The sequence below is a fragment of the Argopecten irradians genome, chromosome 15 (genome assembly GCF_041381155.1).
Source record: "Argopecten irradians isolate NY chromosome 15, Ai_NY, whole genome shotgun sequence".
Taxonomy (NCBI): Eukaryota; Metazoa; Mollusca; class Bivalvia; order Pectinida; family Pectinidae; genus Argopecten; species Argopecten irradians.
Window position 1 is genome coordinate 5696054 of NC_091148.1, and position 12032 is coordinate 5708085.

Here is a 12032-nt window from a genome sequence, read left to right on the forward strand (position 1 = left end):
TTTTATTTATTGGCATTAAATATAGATGTGGATGCCTTCATGGGTATTCATCAGGTAATTTCTTTTTAATAAGTGAATATAATCTGTGACATATATCTTACATAATTATTTTTTTTCCATTAGAATCATCCATTGAAAACAATTAATGTCTCATATTGTTACACTATAAATGCATTAACCTAAATGCATTTGTATGATTGATATCAGTGACTTAAGACTTATATAATTACTACACTAATTTTACATACCTACATGTTACAAATATACATGTATCTAAATAAAATCTCTTTTTTTAATCAACATCAATGCCAACAATGTGTAATACACTTTATTACTATGTCAATAAACAAATGAAGAATTCAGTAAATGAGGATTATATTCTTAACAACAGATGAATGGATAATGACATTGGTTACTACTGTGAGACAAAGCAAATTACATGGTTCAATTACCAAAAGTCAATTTTTCCATTTTATGTTGTCGATACATATTTGGTTATATTTCTTATTTTCAACAGGTGTTCATGTGGTTTCTGTGATCCAATAGTTAATAAAACATCTCTGTAAAATGTTTATATTGTTATTAATTCTACCTATTGATAGATTTATTATTAACGAAATGTTATTTTTGTTGCAATATTTATATACATTACATCAATCCTCTTCTCGATATAATGTATTTATATGACTATACAGCCAGATACTATGACTGATATTATGCAATTATCTGTTTAATAATGTGTACTGTAGCATTCGTATGAGTAAATAAGTAGCAGGCAATGGTGATGATAAATTGTCCTTAAGTTGTTACAAGCAAACAGACATTTGCAACACGCACAATCCATGTATAATGTTTACTATCAAACAGGGCTGAGTAATTACAATATAAATGTACAATAAATACCATTTTCAGGTCATAGATAATAGGTCACCTTTTCAAACATGAATTAAATTGACCCTGAAGTAATTTAATGTCTCCATATAAAACCTCATTCATACAAATGATGATTTCTGTCAGCTCAAGCTTGACATTGCACCACACTGGATTTATAATAACAGCCTGTAATTATTTCATGTGAAACACAGGATAAGATAACTGTAAGTTTAGGTGTTTAGCTCTATTTGTGTCTGTCTCATCAGCAGCGGTAAGCCAGTCGGTGAACCAGTGACGCGTGCTGGCTGACAGCCTTGTTTTCGCAATATTTTTTGCATATCGGTCAGCTGCAGATGGCCATATGTATAGCCTGGTATCTCAGTGTGTGTATTTACCATCCTCATGGGGTGGGGTATTTTGGTGAACTTAAAAGGGGCTCAATCTATAAACAACTTATCCCTTTTTGTGTCATAAACCCTTTAATGAAAATATTGGAGAAAGGATGTAAAACATGGACTTGTGACTAGCAACGACTTGTACTTAAGTAAAAAGATATAAACATTTAGAAACATTACATCTGGTAAGTTACATGCACATTAATGTATCCGATGTATCATGTTGAGAATTTAATTTTAATTCTATAATTCGATAATATTGTATTTGTTTCAGTGTCACACCGGAAAAGCGACGATATTTAACCAGGAAAACGAGGCTTCGCCAAATGCTTTATGTAAAGACCAATATTTAAAAAATAAAGTGTTGAATCATTCGGTCTATTATATTATTACTGCAATTAAATTGTTATTTTCGTGGGGATTGCTATGAACGCGTTGAATATTGGGAAATGGCTGGATCATAAAATATATATAACCAGATTCACGAAACTGTAAATCCGCTAAAATATAATTTTCCCGTTTTTAGTGCAAATCATGAACATCATACTCGCAAAAATAACCGGTTATGTGATATTATCTCTTTGGGGAAAATGCAGTAAGTCCGTTGCCCAAAATGGGTAACACACACCATCGATGAACTGACGCTTTTCGAAGGGTAGTTGCCCCAGTGGTAGCCAGTTGTTATGAAAATAGTCCGTTAGTTTAAAAACGGGTGTTCTCATATCACATCACCCTCGATGCTCCAGTGGTTCCGATCACTTATAATCTCTACACCCCTGGACAATTTCATTGTAAAACTGAAGACAACAGATAAAAAACAGGTGTTTGAGTCCTTTGATGCAAATCAAAAGAGCCGTATAACGGACACTGTGGTTGAATGGATAGCTCTTGCCGGCCTGTGATTTGTTCAGATTTGTTCACCTGAGCTGCCTTCAGTTTAACTATGAGATAGTCCAGAGGTGTAGAGATCGGAAGTGATCGGAACCCCTGGAGTATCAAAGATGATATCACATCAACGTACGACAGCTTCACACGTATTCGAATATTAGTATATGTCTATATTGTTTCAAGTGAAATCATACCCTCGTTCTTCCAAGAATTATATCGACGAATAGTCTAGACATCTTTATATCGAAACGTCTGACCATTTGGCGACCAAGACTCCATCCTCGATACTCCAGGGGTTACTATAACTGACGTTAGACCCACTCCTGGACTTTTTAATAGTGAAACTGAAGGTAGTTCAGGTGAAAAAATCTCAACCAATCACATGCCTGCAAAGATTTCTTTAAAAGTGTGAAGGTTACAGAGAGAGCGACGCCCAACTTCAAAGCCACAGTCAACCATACCGTTATGCGTCTCTTTTGATGTACATCAACAGACTGTATTGCCTGTTCTGTTGCCTCTAGTTTTACTATTAGATAGTCCAGGGTTGGATATTGCATCCTAATTAATTACGTGATCTCGTCTCCCCAAAGTCGTGCTGGTGATCGATAGCTGTTTAACTCATTCACCCCTCCACACATTTCGTCTCTTTTAAATCAAAGACTAGACCAGTCCATTATGAAATTCAAGGGGTGAATTAGTTATAAAACAGACAAACGTAGAATAGAAATAACAACACTCAATATATGCTAATCATTTATTAAGTTTTTTATCATAGTCGGGCGAGACAATCCTCCGACAACCACTGCTGCAGACACTTGCTAGAAATGAGAAAAAAAAATTAGTTAAGATATATTGAAATATAACACAAAATACTGGTCTGAATCTAAACTTTGAACGTAAATGAACGAACGAGAAAATAAAAATGTATCATTCTCATCAACTTAATCAAAAAGATGACTTAACACAAGAATTATTACAGAAGTGAGTTTCTCCTGCATGGCAGACTGAGTTCTAATATTTCTCAATGGTATCAAAAAGAGTTATTTCCCTTCGTTTCACCTCGTCGGTACTAACGGAGTCAACTAAAGCAGTAACTCATAATCAAAATTAAAAATAATATAAATATATAAAATATAATGCAGACTATTAATTACCTTTAGTATGAGGCGTGTGCCTTCGGTACCGAATATCCGGTCGTCCGCGCATTAAGAGCGGATGAAATCCCGATGTTGGTTTGACCTCCACCTAGTGCGACATGGACAGGCTTCTTGTCGTAGAGTCCGTACTGGGTCGTGCTGTAGGATCCAAATGGATTCGTGCTGTAGGATCCCTGTGGAATCGTGCTGTAGGATCCAAATGGATTCGTGCTGTAGGATCCCTGTGTAATCGTGCTGTAGGATCCATATGGGTTCGTACTGTAGGATCCATGTGGAATCGTGCTGTAGGATCCATGTGGAATCGTGGTGTAGGATCCATAGGGATTTGTGCTGTAGGATACAATCGGCTTCACGTCATAGGACCCATACTGATTTGTGTTGTATGATCCATCGTAGTCTTCATATGACGTCGTATCGTATGATCCAAATGGATTCATGTTGTATGGTCCGTACTGATTAATGCTATATGGTTTGACCGTGTGACTTGTATACGCCCCGTGAGTTCCTATGCTGCCTGCTGAACGTCCCCCAGAGGTGAGAATGCCTGTATTCACCTGGGAATAGCTGGGATATATATGGCTTCCTGATCCATGGCTCCCTGGTCCTTGGGTTCTATAGAAACTTGACATTGAGTTTCCAATGCTATGGATTCCGATCGGGTACCCACATTTGCCTCCAAGGCATTTGTTATGAGTACCGCAATATGAGCCAACACATTTGTGTTTACAGATTCCCCCTGGGCAGTGTACACCACCAGACTTGTGGCCAAGGTGTCCTCCATGCGGGAGGACGTAGGTGGCACTAGCAACAGCCATATAGGCTAGACATACTATATACGATGACAGCATTGTTACGTCTGAATCTGAAAATAGAAAATAAAACATGGACAAGATTAAGAAGTGGAAGGAAAATCGAAGTACCAGGAGAAAAAAAATACGACCATTGGATAGTACATGGGGATTCAAATTCGCGACCCAGGTGGAGAACATGTGGAAATATGTCGGGAATTTTCCCCAAGGATAAAATCATTTTATTTTCCCCCGTCAATGTCGGTCAATAAACATTCTACAGCGGTCCCCGGACAGATTAGAGATAAAATAATTAGAAATCATTTCATTCAAACACACTTATACATATGTGATACTCTCTAACGCATAAATGGTAAGCAATGAATTTCCTTTAATCTACTTCAGGATAGACTTTAAAATAGACAAATATAACGTATACAGGCTAATTGCCTTCATCTAAAAAGAACAGTAAATTACAGGTTTATTGTTTTAATGTTCCTCTACACCGGGTTACCAAAACTTAAATTACCGTACAGTTGGTTATTTTTTCAAGGTGATGTGTTTTGTGGGATGTTGCTAAATTTCATTAATATTGCACAATATGTATATAAAGCAAATGGCAGATTTAGCTAAAACATATTACATTATTATAGGTTTATGAAGAAATGACTTTTGACTGAGTGATGTATATGTAAATGTTAAAATTCGTTCAAACGCAAAAGTGAATCATAACTATAAATAGTGATAACGAATTCATACAAGTATAAATGCGTTGTCAGTATATAGTAATGTCACTGCGTGGATGGCAATATAAAGTAAGCATGAAGTTGTGCACCAGTGTAACAAAACCATAAAAGTATTGCACAATTAACACCTTTTACATGTACCATGTAGCTGTTTTTTTTTTAAATTGAGAAACATTAGTACACGAACGTTAATATGCATTTCAATAAGCCCCTTTTGAATTGTATTTCGTCTTATTATGGCCAAACGTAGAGTGTATAGTAGATATAATAGCGATATTTTACAGGATTTCATAAATGACGCTGATGATATTAGCAGCTAGTCTGTGGTGAAAATCAATCAAATGTAACTATGAATAAAGTACATTGTGTATTCTACTTTATAAAATGCTCCACAGCTGACGAATGGTATTTTTTCTCTATGAAAAAACAGGAGCAGGCAAATTCGTATTTTTCTTAGGTTATAAAAGTGTCTTACTTTATACACCATTACCATCGCTGAAAAGTTTGATCATCTTATTTCACTTCAAGATGAAAAGATCAAAAAATAATTAATTACCTCTAGAAAAGCATCCAACGCACTATGCCCTAGTACTGATTGCGCATGAACCAAAAGCAAAATAAATTGTTTTTATGCATTTTTGTGTGAGTTAGACACATATATACACTTCTTAACATCATTTTACTAAATGATGGGTATCTTTATCCTCTGTCGGCGGTGCAGCATCTATAGTAAAACGCATTTGAAAATTTGGAAATGTAACTATGAATGACGTGCATGCGTATATTTTAAGTAGTAACTCTACATAATAAAGATATATCAATAAGCATAAAACAACAAAGATATAAATTACTTATATCGTACTTACCTTTACCGTTTTACCCGCTGTATATCCCTGGAATCCTGGACAACTGCTGATTATCGGAGAAAATTCGCCTTTTATTGTGTCAAGAAGGAAAGAATGATTTTTTTTTCTTGACTCAATCATCTAAAAACCAATGATGAATTAAATGCATATAAGGCCCTGTTCATACCAGCTCATCCAAATTCTTTTAACCTCAAACGTAACCCGGTTCGGTACCAAATTAAACTACAGTAATTAAAGTAATTCTTATCCCTTCCCTACCACAAATTTTCAAAATTAAACCAAATACAATTCAACATTTCAAAAAGTTTTTATCTATAATGTCTTTGTTAAGTGTACGTTGCATCTGCCAAAACAGTTAGTTTTTATTTTTTGCTATACATGTATATTATGAAAATTTTGATAAAAATATCCCTATTATTATTTGTCAAGTTGACAATACTTGTCGTCCTGCAATGATGCATTACTAACGAGATGGGCGTTATTTCCGGTATGGTTACCTTTACAGAGCGACATGTCGCGACACCTGGATCTTATCAACCATAAATGTCAAGTCATGTTGTTTTGAAAATATTATATATTTTTTTATCAAATCTAAAATTTCTATCTGAAATGCGCATCATCGACCCCATTAATTACAAATAGATATATCATATAATCCGTCTGGTATCCAGTGACATTTGCATTTGGCTATAATCGCTCACAACTCGGACATATTTGCAACGGAACATTTACATTTATTAAAATTAAGCGCTATGTTACTAGCTTTTGCTTTGTCAACTTTGATGCGCTTAGGTTAGCAATTGATTTCTGGAGATTTACGTTAAAAACATGTTAACGTGTAGACTATTAAGTAAAAAGTCACTTGCGTATTGTATTATGGCCACTGTCTGTATATGTATCATATTATCATATCATTACTAAGCACTGGATTGCAGTTTATTTTGTCGTTTTCTTGAATGTTCACTTCAAATCAGGAAACAAAATGACGCATAACAATTTCGCAATTTTCCTGTAAAAAGACATTGAACTGTTTTTTTTCATTCTAGTTTTTAAAGATATTTTGCCATCTTTAATTCGCATTTTCTTAACTTTAATTCCATTGCAGTATTTTTAGAATTTTACATTGCCATGTTCAATTTTTGAGTTTTTATATTTAAGCATTGATTTAATTTCATCGGGTATCAAAATAAATTTTAGCGATGTGGCCGATAAAATATGCATGAGCGAGGTTTCGGCTGCAATCTACGGCGGCGTATTAGGGCCACTACAAAATTTTATTTATCTTGTACGTACAAGTTATTATCTTGTACGTACAAGTTAGTATCTTGTACGTACAAGATAGTATCTTGTACGTACAACTTAGTATCTTGTACGTACAACTTAGTATCTTGTACGTACAAGATAGTATCTTGTACGTACAAGATAGTATCTTGTACGTACAACTTAGTATCTTGTACGTACAAGATAGTATCTTGTACGTACAAGTTTAGTATCTTGTACGTACAAGTTAGTATCTTGTACGTACAAGTTAGTATCTTGTACGTACAAGTTAGTATCTTGTACGTACAACTTAGTATCTTGTACGTACAAGATAGTATCTTGTACGTACAACTTAGTATCTTGTACGTACAACTTAGTATCTTGTACGTACAAGTTACTATCTTGTACGTACAACTTATAGTATCTTGTACGTACAAGATAGTATCTTGTACGTACAACTTAGTATCTTGAACATACAAGTTGAGTTGAACTGCTGTTCATCACCGCAGAATTGAGTCACCCGCCTGATATTTTTCGTAATTAAAGATAGTCGGTCTACTTTACATTGCTTCAAGCACGATCACAGGATTATTATATTAAAAATATGAATATATATTAATGAGAACAATATCTTTTTCACAATCGTAATTTGAAATTGCCGGATTATGAGTTGAAACTGTATAGTCACTTGCATTATTTTGAAACTGACACTGTATAGTTCCTTTCGAGAAAACTGTATAGTCGCTTGTTTTATAGATAAGATACATTTAGTGATAAAATGGATATGATACATCTCCGATGAATGATAAGTTTTATCTATTAAACAAATTCGTAATTTTCTTCAGTAATAAAAGTTAAATACTTCACAATGATGCCATTATTGGATATGTTTGAGCATTTATTTTACATCAGAATAGTAGTATTGAAAATAATTAACTGCCTCCGAAAAAAATCCTAGGCATTATGCCCTAATTCGAATGAGTTACTGATTGCAAAGACAACAAAAGCAAAACAAAATATTTCATATGTGTTTTTGTGTTTATTAGACATATATACACACATCAATTATTGTCCAAATGATGATCATAGTAAATACTCTGTTATAAACATTTACATATAAGTGTTCGGAAACTTATCACAGCATTACAACTCCACAACATATATTCTTTTCTCCCTTTGGCTTAAACAAAGTTTACGTAATATACGTATAGCATGCGATGCCATTGTGAGAGTAAACCAGCCAAAGCCTTTAATACCGAGAGTTTCAACATTATACTATCTTGTACGTACAAGATACTAAGTTGTACGTTCAAGATACTAAGTTGTACGTACAAGATACTATCTTGTACGTACAAGATACTAACTTGTACGTACAAGATAATAACTTGTACGTACAAGATACTAAGTTGTACGTACAAGATACTAAGTTGTACGTACAAGATACTAACTTGTACGTACAAGATACTATCTTGTACGTACAAGATACTAACTTGTACGTACAAGATAATAACTTGTACGTACAAGATACTAACTTGTACGTACAAGATACTAAGTTGTACGTACAAGATACTAAGTTGTACGTACAAGATATTATCTTGTACGTACAAGATACTAACTTGTACGTACAAGATACTATCTTGTACGTACAAGATACTAACTTGTACGTACAAGATACTAACTTGTACGTACAAGATACTATCTTGTACGTACAAGATACTATCTTGTACGTACAAGATAATAACTTGTACGTACAAGATAAATAAAAGTTTGTAGTGGCCCTAATACGCCGCCGTAGCAATCTCATTAGCCGGCTATAAAAAGTCCACAGTTGTATATGTTTAAATAGTAACGGCGAAATCCGTATATAGATTACAACGTCCCGAAAAGATAGACTTATTTTTAATTAGCTGTTGTTCAAGGTGTCTGTCATAATGGGGCTTACATCGTCTTAATGACGGCACTTTGTTTAGATGTATAGGATGATTTTGAAAGGGAAATCATCGTTCTTTCCAACGGTAGTAACCGTTTCATGACGATATACCAGAAATCTGTTTTTATAGCCGCTAAAGGAGGGCGGGTTAAAAATTTGGAGTCTAAGGCTTTCCACCCTTCTCGTATATAGTACCATGTAGAGTATGATTTTTATCGTTTTTTAATCTAGACTTCTAAAACGTCTAAAACATGGTCTAAGGGCACTCTGGTGGGTCCATGATTATATAATCTGTAACTAATTCTCAGATCCCTGTGATTGAAACCGGTGTTTTTAAAATATTGCATGATACCATTCCAATATCATCCAGACATACCACAGGACTAGTGGTCATATAGTTATCATCCATATTTTACTGTTTAATATTGAAGTTGCTCCACCGCTGACAAATGGCATTTTTCTTTATCAAAACCAGGAGCAAACAATTTTTTTTTCATTTACAAAAGTAACTTACTTTATACCATTACTACCATCAAAAAGGTTCTAATTTTACTTCAAGAAAAATATATAAGAAATAGTTATTAATTGTTCAGAAAAAAAAACTGCGGACTATGTCCTATATGGAAAGAAGTACTGATTGTGCATGCACCAAAGCAAAACAAGTTATGATGTATTATTTTTTGTGTTAATCTTGGTTTAAAATCAAATTTTAAAAGATAATTTATTATAAAATCTTGACATCACAGCCATTACGATATTTATACGGCGGACATACATTTACGATTTTGCGGTACATTGGAGTAGTGGTGGTAAATACATTATAAAAAACCCAGCAAATATCAAATTCGTTCAATTTCAGTGTATTTGCTTTAAGTGAAATCGACAAATAAATCAGAATTGCTAAATCATATCAATGCGTTCAATTTCAGTTTTTCTGCTTTAGGCGAAATCGGTAAATAAATTAAATGTCATTGCTAAATCATATCAATTCGTTTAATTGAAATTCTTCTGCTTTAGGCGAAATCGGCAAGTTAATTAGATGTAATTGCTAAATCATATCAATTCGTTCGATTTCAGTTTTCCTGCTTTAGGCGAAATCGGCAAATATAAATTTTAAGCAATTGCTAAATCATATCAATTCGTTCAATTGCAGTTTTCCTGCTTCTATACATAATCGCAAAATCGGCAAATAAATTTAAGTAATTGATAATCATATCAATGCGTTCAATTGCAGTTTTCCTGCAGCAGACAAAATCGCTACAAAATTCTTGTTACAGAAAATGCCGAGATATTCGTGTTCTATATTGGTGTCTTTTGAGCAATAAAATGTTTTTGATGGCAATGCCTTTGACCTTCATTAATGATACACATATTCTGTGACTTTTTAATGTGTACCGGGGCTAATCGTACAAACCGGGCTACGCTATTTACGCTCGTGGAAACGCTTCTTTTACATAGAAAAATTTCGTCTAGGGGTGTGTACGTGATAAATATTTGCTTGGTATTTAACTCACGGCAAATAATCCAAAAATACAAGTTGCTCACGGAACAATAGAGTATTTCACCAATGCGTAGAAGCAAAATTGATGTTTTATTGTATTAAACTTTGTCCTGTATTTCGCGCACAATATAGACATGTATGTCATATTATGGTTGAAAAGTGTTATTTTTGTCGTCTATTCAAACAGATATATCTTTAAGAGAGACAGAAATAAAACTGGATTCATTTCATAAAATTATCACATATTTCAATGATTTGGTGACCTTTTCTTGTTGAATGTTACTGCTATAACTATATTACGCATGCGGAAACGCTATACAGACTGGTATAGCTATACGCATATGGAACGCTTGAAACAATATGCATGGCAGTAGATATTAGTTCTTAAAATATCATTTCTTCAGTCAAAAGCCATTTCCATGACAACACATATATGTATATATATACACACGATATTTTATCAGTTTAATTGTTCGAACCTAGTTAACCTTTCCTTATGGAAACGGATCAAGATCGCTTAATTTTGATAGTCCCAAGAATTTCATACAAGCAGTATATCCCAGTTAGAGAAACGTTTCTGTTTTTAGTACGAACCTGACGTTCCGTCAAATTGAATATGATGTTCCGTTGGAACGAAACCGGTTCATCTTGTACGTCTTGTTATATTAAATAATGTATGCTTAGAATATGATTGGTTCACAAAGTATAAACTAGAATTTTCCCCGGAATTTTGATTTCGCTGTTTACAGTTTAAGCGTTGAAGAGTTTACAGTTGGATAAATAATCAGAATAGGGTGGATTACATTACGTAAATTGAATTATTCTTTATACAAGGTATTTCAATTCAAAACATATGATAATTATATATAGTGCTCAAGTGATTTAAAAATTGTTTAATACCTTATTGGATTATAAACATACATGTATGAACATGTCTAAAATAAAAATATTTAGTTTCTTCAGTATCAATCCAAGAAAATCGATCTTTACGTTATGTAGATTTTAAAATATCGCGCGCATACACACAGCCTCCCATGTGTGCGGTGTGATGCGTTGTGAAGTGCATGGTGCGTGTTTTGGGAGACTGTGGTATATTCCTGTTGTATCTTCTTGTATCGTGAAATTCTTATCCTTTTTATAGTGATATATACTGTTAGTATGCCACCGAAGAACAAACAAGCAACACACCCCACCTGATGGCATCTAGTCCGCTAAACCCGCCTATATATTATAAAGGTTTTTACCTAATATAAGGGAAAAATTATAATATACGTGTTTATCGGACTTGGTCACATAATACTGACAACGGGCGAATCAGTCGTCTCACTCCCATTTATGCTAAGCGCTACCTCGTGTCAGGCGGTGTCAAGAGAGACGTTACGAAGGAGAAATTAAGTTAGGAAGAGAAAAGATCACAATCTAAATCATAGTTTTTCAATCATGCAATAGGGACAGCACGTACTATTCAACTGAAAATGAAGAAATGATTGAGGAACTATGATGTATCCAACGCCTTGTATGTTGTTTAGTGTACATATACATACCGGTGAGCGTTTTCGAATGCGTAATTTAGAAAATATAGTTAAAACAGTCAAATTCAACAAAAAAGCTACCTAATCATTGAAATC

At 34.0% G+C, this 12032-nt stretch overlaps 1 protein-coding gene across 1 annotated transcript; it reads right to left on the reverse strand.

The window, feature by feature from the left end:
• Positions 1-2896: 2896 nt before the first annotated feature.
• On the reverse strand, positions 2897-5837 carry LOC138309770 (uncharacterized). Its single transcript, XM_069250982.1, has 3 exons — positions 5714-5837; positions 3311-4175; positions 2897-2974 (listed from the first exon to the last, which is right to left on the reverse strand). Exon 2 carries the CDS (start codon positions 4159-4161, stop codon positions 3313-3315), a length of 849 nt encoding a protein of 282 aa, XP_069107083.1. The 5' UTR covers positions 4162-4175; positions 5714-5837; the 3' UTR covers positions 2897-2974; positions 3311-3312.
• Positions 5838-12032: the final 6195 nt, after the last annotated feature.